The sequence below is a fragment of the Staurois parvus genome, unplaced genomic scaffold (assembly GCF_062004578.1).
Source record: "Staurois parvus isolate SC_StPar_1 unplaced genomic scaffold, SC_StPar_1.0 ptg000820l, whole genome shotgun sequence".
Lineage (NCBI taxonomy): Eukaryota > Metazoa > Chordata > Amphibia > Anura > Ranidae > Staurois > Staurois parvus.
In genome coordinates, this window is record NW_028318616.1 from 524007 (window position 1) to 545689 (window position 21683).

Here is a 21683-nt window from a genome sequence, read left to right on the forward strand (position 1 = left end):
TTTATTAGGGCTAGACTCTGAATGAACGTGGTGCATACATTTCATAGAATACATGCATCATTTATACAGTGGTGATCCCCTGCAGATTTTGTAAGTTTGCCCACTTACAAAGAAATGAAGGGTCTATAATTTTTTTTATCATAGGTGCATTTTAAATGATAGAGACAAAACATTAACTAAAAATCCAGAAAAAAGACTATAAATGTTATAAATTGAGTTGCAGTTCAGTGAGTAAAATAAGTATTTGATCCCCTACCACCCAACAACAATTCTGGCTCCCACAGACTGGCTATGTGCTCATGTGGTACACCGATTAGTCCTGTCAATTTAATAAGGTGCTCCTAATGACAAGTCCTTATGTGTATAAAAGACACTTGTACTCAGAATCTTTCTTCCATTCAAACCTCACCATCACCATGAGCAAGACCAAAAAGCTGTCAAAAGGACATCAGGGAGAAGATTGTAGACCTGCATGAGGATGTAACGGGCTACAGAGACCATCAGCAAGAAGCTTGGTGAGAAGGAGACAACTGTTGGAGCGATTATTCGCAAATGGAAGAAATACATCAATCGCCCTTGATTTTGAGCTCCATGCAAGATTTTGCCTCATGGGGTAAGGATGATCATGAGAAAAGTGAGGGATCAGCCCAGGACTTACATAGGAGGAGCTTGTGAATGATCTCAAAGCAGTTGGGACCACAGTCACCAACCAAACCATTGGTATCACAATATGCCGCCATGGATTGAAATCCTGCAGCGCCTGCAAGGTCCCCCTCCTCAAGGAGGCACATGTACAGGCCCGTCTGAAGTTTGCCAATGAACATCTAAATGATTCAGAGAAGGATTGGGAGAAAGTGCTGTGGTCAGATGAGACCAAAATTGAGCTCTTTGGCATTAACTAGACTCGCCATGTTTGGAGGAAGAAAAATGCTGACTATGCTCCTAAGAACACCATCCTACAAGCACAGAGGTGGAAACATTATGCTTTGAGGCGGTTTCTCTGCTAAAGGTACAGGCATTGAGGGGCCAATAAACGGGGCCATGTATTGTAAAATCTTGGATGAGAACCTTCTTTCCTCAGCCAGAACACTGAAGATGGGTCATGGATGGGTCTTCCAGCAAGACAAGGACCCAAAACATATCCCTCCAAGGCAACAAAGGAGTGGCTCAAGAAGAAGCACATTCAGGTCATGGAGTGGCCTAGCCTACAGACCTTAATCCTATAGAAAATTTATGGAGGGAGCTGAAACTTCAAGTTGCCAAGCGGCAGCCAAGAAACCTCAAGGATTTAGAGAAGATCTGTAAAGAAGAATGGACCAAAATCCCTCCTGAGATGTGTGCAGACCTGGTAACCAACTACAAGGAATATCTTACCTCTGTGCTTGCCAACAAGGGTTTCTCCACCAAGTACCAAGTCATGTTTTGCTTGGGGATCAAATATTTTACTCAATGAACTGCAACTCAATTTATAACACTTATGTCATGTTTTTTTTTTCTGTATTTTTTGGTTGATATTCTGTCTCACATAAAATACATCTGATAAAAATTATAGATCCTTTAGGTCTTTGTAAGTGGGCACATTTACAAAATCTGCAGGGGATCAAATCATTATTTTCTCCACTGTACACTTCCTACAGCAAGACTACCAGGATGTGACACCAATTGATTGACAGGTGAGATAAAACATGCACTGAGGAGTAGAATGCACATTTCATCATAAATGCAGGTTTTGCTTGCAGCATTGTAAGTCTGTCTAGCCTTAGGCAGCCCCTGAATGATTCAATTTTCTTTCCTTCCGCCACTGTTGATGGAGGAATGCTTCCTACAGCGTTATGGTGTTCTGCTGGTGGGGAGTCTTCCTGGTGGGCAGGACACAATGATTACTGCTATCGGCTATAGCTGCTGGCAGTAACCGAATGTAAAATAATCAGACAGGCCAAATTTCGATCCGTGTATGGCTGGCTTTCCTGCTCCTCTGATCTTACTGCAAGTTTATCAGCCAGATACTGTGCATGCTCTAATGACATTGATTAACCACAATGCTGTAAAAAGCAGATTTTGTTATAATTTTGAGTTTTTTCCCATTTATGATATAAGCACTAGAACTGAATGTGTGTATTTACTCAAATCTCTGATTAGGGCTGTTTAAAAATTTGAGGCATATTTATCTATTCTGATTGTTAAAAGGTGTGGCTGGCATCAAACATTCTACACCCAGCTGTCATTTCTCATGCACGTTGCTTTCTGGCTGTTACTGGCAGTTCTGTTCCCTTAAGCCACGGGTGTCAAACTGGCGGCCCTCCAGCTGTTGCCAAACTACAAGTCCCATGAGGCATTGCCAGAGCAACAGTTACAAGCATGACTCCCAAATCAGAGGCATGATGGGACTTGTAGTTTTGCAGCAGCTGGAGGGCCACCAGTTTGACACCCCTGCCTTAAGCGGACTATGGATGGACAGAATTGTGAATGAAAATTCTTGGGAAAAGTCTTAGGAAAATCTGTATGAAAATTCTCAGAACGTTTAAATGTTGTCGAAAGATTTTGTTTTCTTTTAACATTTGAGTATGGAATGAACAGACTTTACCAAACAAAAACCACATACACTATTAGAAATTTGAGAAAATTTTTCATCATGCTCCTTCAAATTTTTCTTGTCACTGTCAAAACTAATGTCGATTTGACCTCATTAATGATTCCAAAAATAAAACAAACTTTCTTAGACCATTCTTTTCCTAAGGATTTCTTCTGTTTGAAATTCTACCCATCTATGACCATCTTTATCCAGGTCTTCTTAGTCCCTCTAATATATGGTCCCACAACAAAGCCAAACAGCTCTTCCCATACCGGGCTCTAGATTGGAGACCTCCACGGACAGTTTTGATGGAGGGATGTTCTCTGCGGCAGTAACCCAAAGTCTCCTAGCTCTTTTGTATTCCACTTTAAAAGAAGTGATTGGGGAGCCTCCATTTGCCCTTGGGATCCAGGTGACGTAGACGGAGGTCTCAGACGCAATGGAAATTGTAGGACGATCTGGAGCTTCAGGGACTAAAGAGAACAAGCAAAAGCAATAAATTACTTTATTCTAGATGTAAACAGCAGAAAGAAATTACATTCAGTTTCAACAACATTTGGCAAGGCGTAGTCATTTGAAACAAGTGCACTCAGACAAGAGGGTTGAATGTGTGGTTTATGGCCAGCCCAAAGGGAAACCCCCACGTGTCTTCCTTAAGCCTGCACTTTATGGTTCAATGAACTTTATGCTGTCATTCTGCAGACATCCATTCATCTATGTGGTTTTTTTTTCAATTTCAATAAACTTTACTTGAGATGATTGTTCAAACCACTGCATGGTTTTTTTCACATAGTTACTCCCACTAGACACGACTCCTCCCTTGACACGGTTGTCATCAATCAGTTTATTCATGGGGATGAGTAAGCTCTTATTGACGACAAAAGGTGTTAGAAGAGAAGTAATATCCAACTGGAATAAAGATTTGAAAATAGCCATGCAGTGGTTTCAATAAAGTTTACCAACATTGAATAAAAAAAAAAAAGAAGGGGGGTGTAGCTTTAGGGGTTGCCACCTCATCCCTTTAAAACCAAACACATTAAGTACACGGGTTCTGTGGCTGATTAAGGTGATAATTAAATTAGCCTCAGAACCTGTGTAATTAATATGTGTTCGGGTTTACAGGGATGAAGTGACAACCCTATGTGGCTTGCATGTTTGTTGGTACATGACTGCAGGGACCTTTGTCTTTTTTCAGCCAGACTAACTATGTAACTATGGAAGAGGCGGTTCCCAATTAGGCCTAGAACTCACAGTCAGTAGAGATGTGGAGGTCACCATGAGAAGTTCAATGGCTGTCATTCTACATGGAAAAGTCTGACTTGCCTTGTGGCTCCTCCCAGTCTGACCACAAGACCTGCAGACAGCCTTTTGTCAAACAATGCAAATCAGGTTCACAATAATCAAAATTAATTGGCGAGTCTCAGGTGAACATGTGCCAGCTGACTGCTGAATGGCAATTCACAACTCAACTCCACATAACAATTCCAACTGAAAACCAATCCTGGATCTGGTCCACAGAAGAGAAGACCCCATCTACAGTTTTCTCACCATATTATTACACAGAATCTCTTGGCCTGGTTCTGCAGAATACAGATTATTTTGTGTGAAATCAGAGTGCGCTTAGACTAACATGTTGTATAGACTGGCTATGTGACTGGTACTCACACCTTGGAAATACTTACACTGTCCGCTTGGAGACAGAGAGCAAAGAAATGAAGAACAGAGAGAGAGAGAGAAGTTAGTAAGCAAAAGGACATTTGTTAGGAAAAACTGTGATTCTCAGAGGTTTATGTTTAAAAATATAAGCTGCCAGCCAGGGGCGGAGTGACAACTCATGGGGCCCCCGGGCAATAGGGGATCATGGGGCCCCTGTGTCCTTGCCTAAACTCAAAAAAGCCTATGAAAAAAGGTACCAGGGGCATCTCATGGGGCCCCCTACTGACCTCGGGCAGTGCCTGAGTTTCCAAATGGTCAGTCCGCCCCTGCTGCCAGCTTTGTTTCAAACGTAAAGGCCAACTGCACCCAAAACTAATTTTTCCTTTCTGCGTGGTTTCAGAAAAACTAAAATGCTACATGTAGGCTTTTGTACATCTCTTAGGAATCCAGTGGTGGGATCACCCAGCCAAAATTTCCCGTTCCAACCAATCACTTCAGTCACCACAAAGCCATTAAATGATGGTATCACATTTCTTTAAAACAGGGGTCTCCAAACTTTCTAAACAAAAAGGGACAGTTTACCATCCTTCAGACTTTAGGGGTGTTGACTGGCCTCAGGCTTGGTGGTTGCTGGGAGTAAAAAAGTTACATAGCACCTGTGGTCAGGAGGAGGAATAGTACCCCATGACTGGTGTCAGTGGGGGCGGGAATAGTGTCCAATTGTTTATATCAGTCGGAGGAATTATGCCCCGTTTTGGTGTCAGTTGGAGGAATGCTGCCCAAATGTTTATATCAGTGGGAGGAAATTTTCCCCTACCGTTGGTGTCAGTGGGAAGAATAGCTTCCAATTTTTGGTGTGGCAAGAATAGTTTCCAATTTTTGGTGTCTGAGAGGACTAGTGCCCAGTCATTAGTGTTAGTGGAAGAAATAGCACCCAGTTGTTTGTGTTAGTGGGAGGAACAGGGCCCAATTGTTTATATCAGTGCTAGGAAATTTTCCCCCCATCGTTGGTGTCAGATGGAAGAATAGTGCCTAATTGTTGGTGTTAGTGTAAGGAATAGTGCCCCATTGTTTATATCAGTGGGAGGAATAGTGCCCCATTGTTTATATCAGTGGGAGGAATAGTGCCCCATTGTTTATATCAGTGGGAGGAATAGTGCCCCATTGTTTATATCAGTGGGAGGAATAGTGCCCCATTGTTTATATCAGTGGGAGGAATAGTGCCCCATTGTTTATATCAGTGGGAGGAATAGTGCCCCATCATAGGCATCAATGGAAGCAATTGTGCCCCACTGTCTGTGTCAGTCGAAGGAATGGTGGCTCATCGTTGGTATCAGTGGGAGGATCAGTGCCCCAAGGGCCACATCTAGCCCACAGGCCACAGTTTGGAAACCACTGCTTTAAATGATTCTCCATAATGAAACATAAGCACACAAATTGGTATCCAGGCTTGAGAGGGCAACATCTCTGATATGCTGATATGGCCTTGTGGGAACCAAGGGGGAAAAAAAAAAAGTTTTGAGTGATGCTAGTCTTTAAAACATATCCATTCAATGAATATTGATTGGAAATATTGATAAAAAGATATATCTACAGGAGACTCAGACAAAATCTCCAAAAGGACACTTACCTCCGCTGTGCCGGAAAGTATCTGGATTCACCAATCCAAAATTGCTATTGAAACTGTCATGGAATGGTGTTTGCTTAGGGGCCCCAGCTGGAGGGGACAGTGCCGGTGTGTTCTTGGGAGATGAACTCCTTTCTGTACATGGAAACATAACGTTACAATGAGAACTGCTTATAACTGTGCAAAAAAAAAATCACCAAAGCAACCATTGTCCAAATGTGCAGCTCACCTTTGCTGGTTCGGAAGGTGAGCATAGCGGGCTGCCCCTCACCGGCTGCATTTCTGGCCACCATCAGAACCTCATATAGACTGGATGGTTCAAGCTCCGTCAGAGGAAACTCGTTTTCGCTGGCCGGGACGCGGATGGAATTCCAGGGCCCTGCCACATTGCCGTCATCATCCAACTGCAGAAGTTTAAAAAAAAAAAATTGTGTATTAGTGTCAAACATTTAAATGTGTAAAGAAGTAACTATACTGTGTGGTTCTGTTCACTGGCCCCCTCCTGCAGTGGCATGGGGGGGTAATCAGCAGCATTAGACACTCCGTATTGAATGCTGAACATTCTTCAGCAAGCTAGGATCTTCAGTCTGGCACTGTTCAAGAGCATGTGCAGTGGGATAGGCAAGTGTTAATTGCTTGCTTTGTGGAAATGTCCTATTATCACGTGTCAAACACAAGGCCCATGAGCCTAATCTGGCCTGTCAGGCCATTTAATGTGACCCTCCCACCTCTCCTGCAGCTGTGGCACCTTGACTCCCCCTCCCCCCCTTTTCTTATCTCAGCAGCAGAGAGGAGAACAGGACTCCTCCTGTAGATCCTGTGTCTCTCTGTGTAGCAGCAGCCCCCCTTCATCTCAGCATTCAGCTGACTCCAGCTCTCCTTTGGTCCTCCTCCAGACCCTGAACTTTGTATGTCCCAGATCCACCCCCAGCTTTTTCCCGGCAGCAGCACAAGGTAAGGGGTGCACTGTGATTTAAGGGAAGGTGGGGGACTCCTGACCTCTGATGATGGGGGGGGGGGTCTTGACATCTGATGTAATGGGGGTGGAGTTGGTTGTTCTGTGCATCTGCTTAGAATTATGAGAATAATACAATACCATGCCAGTTGAAAGTGAGGATCGAACACCACAAGAAACTTTATTGGAGGCTGTCCAGGCAGATCACCATGGAAGAACAATGTTTTGTCTGAACAGACTCCAATAACTTTTCTTGTGGGAGATCGCAGCGGTGTGTGACCTTCCTTTTCAGACTTGCATCATCTGCTACAGGAGTGTGAGGTGGGCTGTGTGCCGGTCTGCTCCGGCCATTCACTGCTTAAGTGTTCAGTTATTACCACAAGCAGTAATAATGGAATGCAGAGGCAATTATTAGGTATGATAAAGAGTAATATATACTTTATATAATCTTACAGATACAATAATAAATAATATAGTGCAGCGCTGTAATGCTAATAGGGATATAAGTAAATAAAAGTAAGTAAAATGAAATAGAAGTTCATAGAGTCCTTTATACAGTAAAAAGTGATTGCAAACGAAAGTTTTGTGAAGACCTCCTCAGCATTAGATAGGTGACTGGAACCAAATAGATAAAATGCGCACTCACCGACCGCGCATTTAAAATGCGCATGTATGCAATTTTATCCAGATAATCAGCCAGACATGCAGATCAGCCAAACGCATAGGTCATCCCTCTCAGGTAAAAACATCAGCCTTGGGTGCAGTAATATGCCTCTAGGTCCAGAGAGCCTTCTTGCCCAAGGTGGTAAGGTAGGTTAAGCTCCCTCTCCTGGTTGCAAGGTACCCTAGGAATTGGCTGCTGTAAATCTGGAACCCTCCAACAAGAGGGTCTCCTTGCTGCAGTGCTGTTCCTGATCCCTTCACATGTGTGTTTTTCTGTGCTCATAGGTGACATTCTCTTTAATTTATCTAACTGAACCTTTAACAGTTTTAGATGAATTCAGGAGTACAGATGATATTTCAATTATCTTCTCTAACCAAATAGAGGCAGTCGTCTCCAATATCAAACACTGAGAAGTTGAGGTCTACTTCGACATCAGTGGGTTGTTTCATCTGTGCAATAAATGTAATAAACACGGGTCTCCTATAAATCGCACCACTTCTGCTAAAAATTCATAAAGGCGTATCAAATTATTTCTGAGTTTACTAATACAAAACACTTGCTAAGCACGGCCTGTTATTGATCACATCTGAACAGATACAATATAATGATTATTGTAGACTGAAATCACAAACTATTAATTTAAACTGGCATTTAAAAAATTTAAATCAGCCATTTTCACAAGCAAGAGAGTGCTCACCTTTCTATAGCGCACAAAGTACGCGTTTATAGGCAGACCGCCATCTCGTCCCGATCTCCACACTAAGTAGTACACGTCCGGTTTGGTGGTCTGTGGTGGGCTGAGTATGATGGGTGCCTCTGGGAGCAGAGCGCCATTGAATGGCTTGTCGGTAGGTGGAAAGTTGGGATGAGCGGTAGTCCGAGTAAGGCCTGGTGAACTGGTGTCTGAACGCACAGTGCTGATCTCGTAGGGAACTGAGGGGATAAAATATAATAATTACTAAATCACATAAACAGGCAGGCATTCTGTGACCTTAAACCTGTGCTAGCTGGAACTTGTACATAGAATGGAGATGGGCCCTCTATTTAAGCCCATGCCAGAGTTCACCCTGTAATTCTTGACAAGGCCCTAGCAATGATCAGTCTCTGTGCTAAGCAATGATCAGTCCCTGTGCTAAGCACTGGGCCATTCACACTCATGCATTTAAATGGCACCCCAACACACTGATACGGTAGTGGATAATGCACGTACACAGCTCATTTTTGGCTTTGTTGTGGTGAGTTGGCTGCCCATTCAAAATGAATGGGCTGTCTTCATGCATGCTTGGGAATGGGCACTAACAGAAGATCCAAAGCCATTTTTTTTTCCAAATTCTTTATCAAAAAGGCAGGCTCCATGATCAAGACAACAAGAGGCAGTGGTACAGACAGTAACAGTCCGAGCAGGCTTCCTACAAAATAGGGCCAAGAATGGCTACAATTCCATAGACCAGAGAGGTCATGCCCTAGGTAATGTAGATGATGCTAACCGGGACACAGAAAGGAACTGCATGGTTCCTGAATAGGAGAGGGGAGCCAAAGCCATTTGTTCCCTACAGGAAACAACCCGTTATGCTTTTTTTTTTAGTCATCTATGAAGAAAGATATACCCCAAATCAGTGACATACCATGGGTGGGGCCACAGGGGTGGTTGAAAAATTCTTAGGTGCAAAATCATACCTCCCAACAGGGACTGTCCCGGGATTTGTACTAGAAAGGGCCAGAGGATTTTTGGTTGGGAGGGGAGTTTGCCGAGATTTGTGCTGGGGGGAGGGGGGGGGGGGTAAGTTACAGCAGAGATTTTCCTACTATGTATTATATATATTCTGGTGGAAGGGACTCGGAGCATAAACAGTCTACAGGTTAGGGGGTACAATACTTGCCTTGCCCCGGGAGCTGACAACCCATGCTATGCCACTGCGTTAACTTCCTGTCTTGTCAACTGGAAGTGAGAGGAAATCTCCCCAAAGTGAGGGGAAATCTCCCCAAAGTGAGAGGAAATCTCTCCAAAGTGAAGGGATATCTCTCCAAAGTGAGGGGAAATCTCTCCAAAGTGAAGGGAAATCTCTCCAAAGTGAAGGGAAATCTCTCCAAAGTGAAGGGAAATCTCTCCAAAGTGAGGTTAAATCTCTCCAAAGCAGGGGCGGACTGATCATTTGGAATCTTGGGTACTGCCCGAGGGCCCAGGGTCAGTAGGGGGCCCCATGAGATGCCCCTGGTACTTTTTTCATAGGCTTTTTTGCATTTGGGCAAGGACACAGGGGCCACATGATCAGCTATTGCCCGGGGGCCCCATGAGTTGTCAGTCCGCCCCTGCTCCAAAGTGGAGAGAAATCTCTCCAAAGTGAGGGGAAATCTCCACTCAGACAGTTGCCACTGGAATAAGTATTGCCATTAAAAGATTTTGACTATTATTTTGGATTATCCTTAACTTTTGGTCTTAGTGATAGTGGTCACCAGGACAAAACAGAGAAAGGGGAACAGCGCCAACAATTAACAGGGGGTTCCAACCCCTCACCACTCTAAGCAATACACATTTTGGATTAGACACACCTCGAGCCTGCCCTCAGAGTACAGATATTTTGTACAACTGGACTATAATGGGTGTGACTGGATTTAGATTTTATATAAGAAGCACTTTTTATTTTCTTGTCAACAGGCATATAATAGAGGAGCGTTGTTGTATATTTTATTATGAGCTCACACAGACAAGTCGGAGGAGAGGTACATGACCAATGTAAGGGAAACAAGTAGTAATGCGGCTCCCCGCTGTGGGCTGAATGAGAAGCTGTGAAAATAGCAGCAGCACACAGAGGGGCCAGTATGAAGTGTCCTATAAAGGATGCCTGGTAACTTTTCCAGAGGAGAGTTCAAGAAGTGCACCCGGGAGGACGTGGCATCCAAAGTGCATGGAAGAGCTCATTGTTATTAAAAGATATTTACAATCTGAACCATAGATACCCACAGAATATACATTTACAATGCATCGGCGGAGCGCAGAATGCGGCATTGGTAACGCAGATAATAGAATATGTAACATATGGGTCATAAAGTTATATCGTTTATAAACCAAGCAGATTAAAATTTCAGGTTTTCAAAAATGGTGCAGAGATTCAGACCGCTATTATCACACACAGGGAGCAGCCTGGATTTCCAACAATGCCACACTGCTTCAATTAACAGCAACACTTGGGGAGTTAGAGCAGTGTGCAGGGAGCAGTATCAAGCTGCTGGAGACCAGGGCCAGTGCTGACCGGAGCAGTGTGCAGGGAGCAATATCAAGCTGCTGGAGACCAGGGCCAGTGCTGACTGGAGCAGTGTGCAGTTGGGATTGTCAAACTGTTAGAGACTAGGGCCCCTGCTTACTGGAGTAATGTGTGTGTGTGTGGGGGGGGGGGTAATGTTGAACTGCTGGAGACTGGGGCCCCTGCCTAATGGAGTAATGTGTGGGGGGCAGTGTTGGACTGCTGGAAACTGGGACCCCTGCTTACTGGAGTAATGTGTGTTGGTTAGTGTTGGACTGCTGGAGACTGGGGCCCCTGCTTACAGAAGTAATGTGTGGGGGGTAGTGTTGAACTGCTGGAGACTGGGGCCCCTGCTTGCTGGAGTAATGTGTGGGGGGTAGTGTTGAACTGCTGGAGACTGGGGCCCCTGCTTGCTAGAGTAATGTGTGGGGGGTAGTGTTGAACTGCTGGAGACTGGGGCCCCTGCTTACTGGAGTAATGTGGGTTGGCTAGTGTTGGACCGCTGGAGACTGGGGCCCCTTCTTACTGGAGTAATGTGTGGGGGGGTAGTGTTGAACTGCTGGAGACTGGGGCCCCTGCTTACTGGAGTAATGTGGGTTGGCTAGTGTTGGACTGCTGGAGACTGGGGCCCCTGATTACTGGAGTAATGTGTGGGGGGGTAGTGTTGAACTGCTGGAGACTGGGGCCCCAGCTTAATGGAATAATGTGTGGGGGGCAGTGTTGGACTGCTGGAAACTGGGGCCCCTGCTTACTGTAGTAATGTGTGTTGGTTAGTGTTGAACTGCTGGAGACTGGGGCCCCTGCTGATTGGCACAGTGTACAGGAAGTAGTGTCAACACTGCTATAGACCGGGGCCCCTGCTTGTCTGTAAAAGAAGTGGCCTGACTCTCCAGTGTGCTGCTAAAACAGAGTACTTTAACCCTTGCCGCAGCACTTAATATGGAAAAATACACATTAAGGGGAGCATATTTATTACTCTGTATGTCACCTGAATTCATTACAGTAATAAATAGGAAAGCTCTGACTGGGCCTTAAACACTAAAATATAATGACAACATGTTATAATGAAGCAAATATGATTCTGATACTTATTTAGCTGACAACCTATTACAGTGTAGAATTAAAAGTTCATCACAGAGAAAGATAATGAACGCCTATGAGAAGTAGCTTAAAATGGAAGTAAATGTGAACTCCCTCCTAGATTGTAAGCTCCAAAGAGCAGGGCCCTCGATCCCCTCATGTTTTGCATTGTATTGGTATTGTTCTGTCACATGTTCTGTCCCCCTTTGTAATGTACAGCGCTGAGCGAACTATTGGCGCTTTATAAATACTGTATAATAATAATAATAACTAGAAGTGTTGTTCAAATGTTGCCTCCCCTCCTCCTCTGTATACTGCATGGCCTCAATGCAGCCTAGAACTCATTTATAAAGGCCATACAGTATAGGTCGGAGGAGGGGCAGGCAGTATTTGTAATGCCTAGAATTAGCCTTCACGTACATTTAAAGTTATTTAGTTGAGATCAACTGAGAGCTTAACTTACTAAAGCTGGTTCACTCAGAATCTGGTGCAGCTGTGCATGGCAGCCAATCAGCTTCTAACCTCAGCTTGTTCAATGAAGCTTTGACAATAAAACCTGGAAGCTGATTGGTTTCTATGCAGAACTGCACCAGATTCTGAGTGAACCAGCTTTAGTAAATAAACCCCACTGTGTTGATTGCGGGGATCTGTCAGTCTTTTTTTCTTTAATAAAAAAAAAAAGTGAACATGTATACCCTGATTTAGGCAACATACTTGTGGGCTGAGTGAGTAGACTAGATCCAAATCAACTGAAAGGCTTAATTCTCTCAAATATTTATCCTGACCAAAAAAATAAATTAATAAACTGTGACATTTTTGCTTCCACAGTTTCTGCTTTCTACATCATGCGGCTCTGCACTGTGCAACCTTTTTGAGCATTTCCTTACTCCCCATTCAGAGGGACCAAAAATTCTTCTTCAATCAGATTGGAGGAGGGGGGGGAACTCCGTTGAGTGTCCTGAGAAGGCCTCCACTAATGTACACATTATACTGTAATCTCATTAAATTATACCAAAGCCTACGTATATGATCTTAGCGGAGTCTTTAATTAAACTCAACAAACACAACCAGGGGCGGACTGACCATTTGGAAACTCGGGCACTGCCTGAGAGCCCGGGGTCAGTAGGGGGCCCCATGAGATGCCCATGGTACCTTTTTCATAGGCTTTTTTGAGTCTGGGCAAGGACACAGGGGCCCCATGATCCCCTAATGCCCGGGAGCCCCATGAGTTGTCAGTCCTCCCCTGAACACAACAGAATCCATCAGGTCACAGTGACTCAAGCAACTGGAGAAAGAAGAAAACAAGGTCGTCTTTTTTGGAGAAGGCCACAGCTCCTATGGCAGGGACTTACCAACAGTCAGGGTGGCTTCCTCCTGGATGAAACCATATTCATTGGTAGCCTCACAGATATATTTCCCAGCATGCTTCATTGTAACAGCAGGGATGTACAAGGAGCTGGTTCCTGGATGAGACATGATCACATGTAGCGGATCTTGGATGGGGGTGTCTGCCATCTTGGACTGTAATGCCTTACGGGGTTTAGGCCGAAGGATCTGGGAGGGATGACTGCTGATTGGTCCGAGGGTGTCATACCAGCGGATGGAAGGGGTGGGGTTTCCGGTGGCATTACAGGTTAAAGTGACCCAATCTCCAATCACTACGCTGACACTTGTAGGCGGGGACACAATAGCTGGTCTGGAGCCTGAACCTACCAGAAAAAAAAAATTCTCACATTATTCTAAATACATTTTCACATTTCCATCTGTGTGTGCGGTCATTTATTGTGGTTAAAGAGGACTCCATGCTTAACCCCTGCAAGTCCGGGCACTTTACCCGCTTCCTGTCCAGGCCAATTTTCAGCTTTCAGCGCTATCACATTTTGAATGACAATTGCGCGGTCGTGCAACACTGTACCCATATGAAATTTTTAGCATTTTTTTTTAAACAGACAGAACTTTCTTTTTGTGGCATTTATTCACCACTGGGATATTTATGTTTTTGCTATATAAATGAAAAAGGCCAAAAATGTTTTTTAAAAAAGTTTTTCTTATAAAATTTTGCAAATAAATAATCTTTCTTCATAAATCTTGGCCAAAACATATTCATCTATCTTTTTAGTAACAAAATAAGTAAATAAAATAACCAAAAATTATAATTTTTCAAAAATATTTTTTTTAATTTTTATATATTATTATTTATGCTTTTTTTTCTTTTTACATACTGTCACCCTAGCAGTACAGTATCACCATAGGGACACTGTACTACTTGTGGGGGGTGATGAAGATTTTTTTTTCTTTTTTTACACTGATTGCTTTTACACCCATAAAGGCTGTAAAAGCAATAATTTCTCCTCATTTCATTGAGAAATACTGTGTGAGCTGTGATTGGTCACAGCTTGTCACATAGTACAAGGCTGTTGTGAATAGCCTTGTACCATGTGACTTCTGTGACCATTCACAAATTTCACAAGTAGTAAGCAATGTCAGGAAGTGACATCTTGTTTACTACTGTTCATGTGATCACTGATCAGCCAATCAGTGATCACATGAATCAGGACCTCACACAGAGGTCCCGTACAGCAATCTGTGTTCCTCCGGACACAGCGGGCACCGATCGCGGTGCTGCGCGCTCCCTGGGAGCATGCACAGGCAATGGAAGCGGGGGGACGTTTACAAACGCCCCCCCGCATTGGCAGCGCTCCCGTGTGGCCAGACGGGAAGAGGTTAAAAGTTAACCTTTTGAACCAGGTTGCTCTGAGTTTGTCTTAAAGGCTACGTTCATTTTTAGAACATATTACACATTACTCCCGTACTTAGGGGGTAACGTAACATGTTCCAGCACCTACCTCACTGATAGTGGATGTAAGGCTTTGCAGACTCCTGGGGGGAAAAATAATAAATGCATATCTCTTGAGAAAAAAAGAATTGGTCAGATCTTCCCATCACAACTATCACCTTGGGGTCTTACTTCTACGGTTACACGGGTGATCCCACACCTCTGGTTTAAGAACCCCTGATGACCACAAGAAGCCGACCAAGGAATTCAGGCACATCTCATTAAAAGTGAAAGTGTAGGCAGATACATTAATCTCCTTTAATTCACCAATGTAATAATTCTACTTATAAATGGTATCATAATCTGTCTTTGTACTAGCCCCCTGTAATATCCTAGACATCAGTGCTCAGGCCTGGAGAGGCGGGGGCAGCGTTATAACAAATGGAGCTTTCTAATTGGAGGAAAGAATACAAAAATGACCTCATCAGTGAGCTGATCCTCATTCACTATCCAATCACAGCCTTGACCTATCTGTACTGATTTGACTGCAGTGGAAAACGTAAATGGTCAGGGCTCTGTATAATCTATATTATTAAGTGGCTGAACATAATTACACATTTCACACATATAATATGCATTCCAGCTGTGTATAAAGCCATTTTCCTAGAATTACCAGCATCTACTGGACTCTGAAAATCCACTTTTAGATGGAGGGACCCATTAACGTTTATCAAATGCCCAAATATATTCCCTTTTTAGTTTTGGATAGAGTGGAGTTTGTGTCGCCATTAGGGAGATTCATTCACTCTACTGGCCATTGTCAAATCTAACCTAGGAGACTCTCTCACTTCCTGCTGCATCTACAGGACGGGTAAATCTCCACAAATGGCACACACAAAAAAAGAAAAAACGGACAGGGGTTTTAACAATTTACCTCAAAATTAAACAAAAAAAATGAAAATTATAACTATCAAAATTAAAAAGAAGAAATTTTGACTTTAGATAAATACTTTAACTGATAAAAAATAAAAATGCTCAACCTGTTTGTATATGGAGCCTGGCAGAGGCCTGGACCACACCAACTCCATTGTCTGCCATACACTGATACATCCCAGAATCTTCTTCAGCCACATTGCTGATCTGTAGTGTTTTCCCCTGTGGGTGCCGGCGGGATGATGGATAGATGCTCACGGTGTTGTGTAGCCAAGTGATATTTGGAGTTGGATTACCCCGGGTCTCGCAGGTAAATATGACGTCACTGCCTGCTGGTGCAGTCTGGTCCTCAGGGGCCCGGGAAATCAGTGGAGCTTCTGCAAAGACAGATGAACAATCAGAAATCCAGGAGAAAAGACAAATCAAAGGAAAGTCTTTACAATTTTTCTGACCAAAGCAATGGACTCCAGCCATGAAGCACAGCCTGGTTATGGGGTCCATAGACCAAGGTTTGCATCAGATAAATCTAATTTTAGGAAACTGGTATGCAGGCTGTAGAAGTAAACACTTCATGCTGACCAACATTTACAGGACTTCAGGTGTCACCCTAATCCAGGAATGCAAGTGTACAATACGAACACACACGTTCCTGCGTTAAAAATGACTGTGCGTATAAGTGGGTGCTGCAGCGACCGTCGGCTGGAACCGAACAGAATCGGCAAGGGAGAATGTCACCAGCACACCAAGGATCACCAATATGGGTCCAGAAGTTTTAATGAACAATCACATAGTTACAGCAAGACGTTTCGGAGTCTCGCAGGACCCCTTCATGCGTCACATGCCTGATGAAGGGGTCCTGCGAGACTCCGAAACGTTGCCTTGCTGTAACTATGTGATCGTTCATTAAAACTTTTGGACCCATATTGGTGATCCTCGGTGTGCTGGTGACATTCTCCCTTGCTGATCCTAATCCAAGAGCCACATTATGGCTTTGTACTGTGAACCAATTCAAGCACAAATGTTTATTAATCTGTTACATGAGCTTTCTGTGCATTCCAGTACGTTCCCTGTGCAGTTTAATCACGTGCATTTTAAAGCCGAGCTCCAGGAAAGGTGGGCTGTAATGCCCAGCTGCCACATATATGCGTCCGAGGAGGAATGATGTTGTGTGCTGGCAGCACTGAGCACCAATCACAGTGGTCACATGATACAGATGCCTACCAGGCATTAAAGCCTACTTCAAGGGCTGCCAGTAAGCGTCATTAATAGCCCTTCTCCTTGAAAGCTGGCAAAGGTCGCCAGCCTTGTGCAAATGTTAAACTGCACTGGTTAGAGAACCACCTCCTCTGCATAAAGACTATTTTACAGAGGGTCAGCATGTGACACCTATATGGTCCTTAAGTTAGCAAGCAGCTGTCCCGGCTATTCCAGTCTCCGCCCTCCAATATAAAAAAGGACAGCTGTCACTGGATGTTCACAGTCAGGCTGATGTGTAACACTTCAGGATGGGATAGAAGGAAAATCCAGTTCTTAGCCTGCCACATCAGGCAGAAAATTAAATATTGGGCAGCACAGTGGATAAATGGTTAGCACTTCTACCTGGAAGTACTAGGGTTGTTGGTTCGAATCCCAACCACAGCACCACCTGCCTGGAGTTTGCATGTTCTCCCTGTGCCTGCATGGGTTTCCTCCGGGTACTCTGGTTTCCTTCCACATTCCAAAGACATGCTGGTAGGTTAGTTGGCTTCTCTCTAAATTGGCCCTAGTATATGTATGTATGTATGAATGCGAGTTAGGGACTTTAGATTGTACGCCCCTTGAGGGTTAGGGACTGATGTGAATGTACAATATATGTGTAAAGTGCTGTGTAAATTGATGGCGCTATATAAGTACCTGAAATAACATATTACATTGGTGGTTATGGGCTACATAGACACTCAGCTTACCTCCTGTGCTACCAAGGATAGGCACACGAGGGCGCCAGCTACTTTCGGCTTCCAGAGACAAACCAGCATTATAAAATTACCCAAAGAGCACCAGAGGCATCTCATCACACTGAGCAATGGTGTGCAAAACATCACACGGATTGGGGTTTTTTCTGCCATCTGTGTCCCGTTGGGGGTATTTCTTGTCCCATAGCCAAAACAAGAAGAGAGAAGAACTCCTTTCAAAGTGAGGGAATCCCTGGTTGTCACCAGTGTCCTCGCTGGAAGATTTCCCCTCTATTTCTAATCTGGTGACAACCAAACATTTGGGATTTTCCTTCCTGCTCAGTGATATTGGTAAAAAGGAAAAATAGAGGGGGTGAATCTCCCTAACTGGGGCACAAACAGCAATGAAAACCTGACGGGGTATAATCCCTCTCCACTCTTAACCACTTGACACTACAGGCCAATTCTGACACTTCTCACATACATGTAAAAATCTGCTTTAAAATTGTGCTAGAAAATTACTTAGAACCCCCACACATTATATACATTTTTAAATCAGAAATCCTGGAGAATAAAATGGTGGGTTTTGCAATTTTTTGGTCACATGGTATTTGTGCAGTGATTTTTCAAACTCAATTGTTTTTTGAAAAATGAATTTTAGTGCACACCAATAATACAATACCCAATTTTTGGGGAAAATATAAAAGATGATACACCGAGTAAATAGATACCCAACGTATCATGCTTTTTAACTGTGCTCGCCCATGGAACGGCACCAAACCACAGTACTTAAAGATTTCTACAGGCAACGTTTTAAAAGCCTATACGGGTTTCCAGTTTAGAGTTGCACAAGACGTCTGGCACTAGAATTATTGCTCTTGCTCTGACATTCGCGACGATACCTCACAAATGAAATCACTGTTTATATATGCATGCAAGACTTCCGCATGCCTTCACATCTGCACGTGAGCACGGGGAAAGGGGAGTACTTTACATTTTTTTTATTTTACTTTGCATTTTTTACACTGCATCTTTAATTTTTTTTTTTTTTAAGATTTTATTGCGATCACAAGGAATGAACAACATTCCTTGTGATAGCATGGGCCATGACAGGTCCTCTTTATAGAGAGGAGATCTGGGGTCTATTAGACCCCAGATCTCTCCTCTAGCCTCCAAAGCATCAAATCAAACCCCGAGCTTGGTTGGATCACATGCTTGTTTACCTGAGACAGAAACAGGAAATGGTTAGATCCTGGTCACTGCCGGTTTCTGAGGTTGCAGTGGGAGGAAAGACATCCGTCCCTTTCACGGTGTCTCAGGAACAGGATGGTGCCTGTCGCATTGTTACCGGGCTCCCTGAGGCAGCGGTTGCAGGACGGGGAGTGGGACCCCCTTCCACTGCATGCAAAAGTAATCTAGCAATCCCGATCCTAAAAAATGATGTCTCGGTCATCGCTGCAGTGATGACCAAGATATCACCCCTCCCATGCAGCAACGTACCAGTATGTTGCTGGTTGGCAAGTGGTTAAAGCTAAAAACTCAGGGGAAATGTAAAATCCACCCCATAATTCAAGGGTTAAATGCTCATTTTTATCCCGGGTACCATTAAGAAACAGGTTTTCCTACCTTATCCCCCCTCCCGCAGGCTCCTTCTCTGTGTGCAGCTGGTCCCCCAAAGACACTTCTCTTTGGTACTCCATCCATCGGTCACACTACAACATCCTCCTGTATAAAGCAGACCAGCATTCCTGCGTTGTAAATAAGGAGGCGAAGGGCCTGCCTACAGCCCAGAAGGGAAAGAAGAATGTTGGCTGCTGGGGGTAGGGCAACGCTGCTTTTTAATGGTACCCTAGACAAAAATGAGCTTTTAAACCTCACAGTGTGGGGAAAGAGAGGGGGTGTCCCACTGCAAGGAAGTTTTTCAGCTTTGAGTCAAAATAGGCAGACAGGAGAAGGAAAGCTAGGTGCTATGTGGCACTAATCAAGCACAAACCTCTGGCTGGAGTTCCACTTTAAGTCTGACCAGAGTTTCACATATATCTTATAAAAACAAACCTAAAAAGAGAACGGAGTCCCTTTAAGACTCTGCGTGTGAAAAGTGAAATTCAGTCTACAGGAGCTACGAGGAACCTTGGGGAGGGGTGGTCCTTCATCTAAAATACACATAATAAATATGTAAGTCACACGTATGTAAGAAAGCAGTCTATATGCCAAGAGGCCCAGGCCTCGGGGACCGTCACATCTGGAGGTGACACTTTTCCGGCAGAGTGCGAGGTGACATGGGCGGAACAGAGGGCGCAATTTTTCAGACCCATTCACAGAAAACAGCGTCCCCGGGCGCAGGAGGAAATGTGGTAATTGATGAAACCAAGACGTGGTATATATGGCCAGCATTAAGAGATGTCTGTACACCATTAACAGAAGGGCTCAGCTCCGCAGACACCATGCCAGCAGGGCCTTACCGGCTCGGCATCCATCAGCGAGACACCTTGTCTAACATAATCGAGAGCTTGTTGTGGTGGCACCAGGAGCGTGCCAAGAGACATGGGTGTTGTATGCTGCCAGCTGCACTGACTTCCCATGCCAGAGGAATGAGTGTTCCTATTACATAAGCCTGGAAATAAATTCAGATAATTGCAATGTTCAAACCACAGCCGTTCCCGACATACACCTAGGGCTGGCGAAGAACTCAAATCTAATTAAAATGCAGCAAATTGTCCAAGAGGACCTGTCACTGAAGCTGAACTCTGGGATTAGCACATAGGGGGAGAGTTACTAAAACTGGAGCCCTCAGAATCTGGTGTAGCTGTGCATGGGAGCCAATCAGCTTCTAACTTCAGTTTGTTCAATTACAGTAAGCTTAGAAGATGATTGGTTACAACTTTGCGCAGCTGCCCCAGATTCTGTGTGCACCATTTTTGTAAATCTCCCCCACATTTTCTAAATACAAGAGTCATGTGTATTCTTACTTGGATCTGTGCAGTAATCCAGTGTGAAACGTTGCCGCTATGTGAGAATTTCCTGGAATAAAGACCGCTCACTGCTGCTCTCTCTCCTTGTGCAGGGTGGCTGGTCTTGATTCCACCCCCTCCTGTAGTTTTCTGCAGGCAGCCTGTAGTAGGTGGAGTCTGCTGGGTCCCTCCTACAGCTCTGCTCTCTGCACAGGCCATGCGTAGCACAGTTTTAAAGTGATTATAAATGTAAAAATTAAAAAATATAAATAAATAACAAACAGATTTATACTTACCTGCTCTGTGCAATGGAAATGCACAGAGCTGCCCCGAATCTCCTCTTCTCAGGTTGCTCACCGGCGCTCCTCCTCTCCGGGGAGTTCCCCCATATAAAGCCACTTCCTACTCCCCCCATATAAAGCCACTTCCCACTTCCTCAGGAGCGAACCCACTCGTGTGGGTTCGCTCCTGAGCTTTGATGCCTACTTCTTTAGACACAAACAGCATGGCTCAGCCCCGCCCCCCAATCCCTAATCACTGGGTTTGATTGACAGCAGCAGAAGCCATTGGCTCCTGCTGCCTCAGCAAAACCTGCGAGACCAGGAATTGAGGGAGTAGAGCTTCTACAGACGGGTACACCAATGGATCGAGCGAGTGCTCAGGTAAGTAAGTATGGGGGGTGAGGGGGGAATACTATTACCTAAACATTGTTTACCTTAAAGCAAGGAATGCATTAAGGTAAAAAATATTTAGACTTTAACCACTTCCAGTCTGGACACTTTCACCCCCTTCCTGTCCAGGCCAATTTTCAGCGCTATCACACTTTGAATGACAATTGCGCGGTCATGCAACAATGTACCCATATGAATTTAGCATTTTTTTGAGACAGATACAGCTTTATTTTGGTGGTTATTTTTCACTGCTGGGATTTTTTTTTTTTGCTATGTAAATTAAAAAGTCCAAAAATTTTGAAAAAAAAAGTGTTTTTCTTATAACATTTTGCAAATAAATAGTATTTCCTCATAAATCTTGGCCAAAATGTATTTTGTTATATTTTTAGTAAAAAATAAATAAATAACCCAAATTAGTTTATAACCAAAATGATAAATTTTTAAACATTTTTTTTAATTTGTTTTTATATTTTTTTTCTTTATTATTATTTTTTACATACTGTCACCCTAGCAGTACAGTGTCACCATGCTGACACTGTACTACTTGTGGGGGGTGATGAAGATTTTCTTTTTTTTTTACACGGATTGTTTTTACACCCATAAAGGCTATAAAAGTAATCATTTC

General features: G+C 43.9%; 1 protein-coding gene across 3 annotated transcripts in view; it reads right to left on the bottom strand.

Annotated features, from left to right (window-relative positions):
- The window catches only part of CDON (cell adhesion associated, oncogene regulated), a 182210-nt gene that overhangs the window by 14203 nt on the left and 146324 nt on the right, over window positions 1-21683 (bottom strand). For all 3 annotated transcript variants that reach the window (XM_089655125.1, XM_089655124.1, XM_089655123.1), the window contains 6 exons: window positions 15613-15882; window positions 13149-13505; window positions 8172-8407; window positions 6085-6259; window positions 5859-5990; window positions 2845-3045 (listed from right to left, as the gene is read on the bottom strand). In XM_089655125.1, the coding sequence (XP_089511251.1) occupies window positions 2845-3045; window positions 5859-5990; window positions 6085-6259; window positions 8172-8407; window positions 13149-13505; window positions 15613-15882 (1371 nt within the window). The remainder of the gene's footprint in view (window positions 1-2844; window positions 3046-5858; window positions 5991-6084; window positions 6260-8171; window positions 8408-13148; window positions 13506-15612; window positions 15883-21683) is intronic.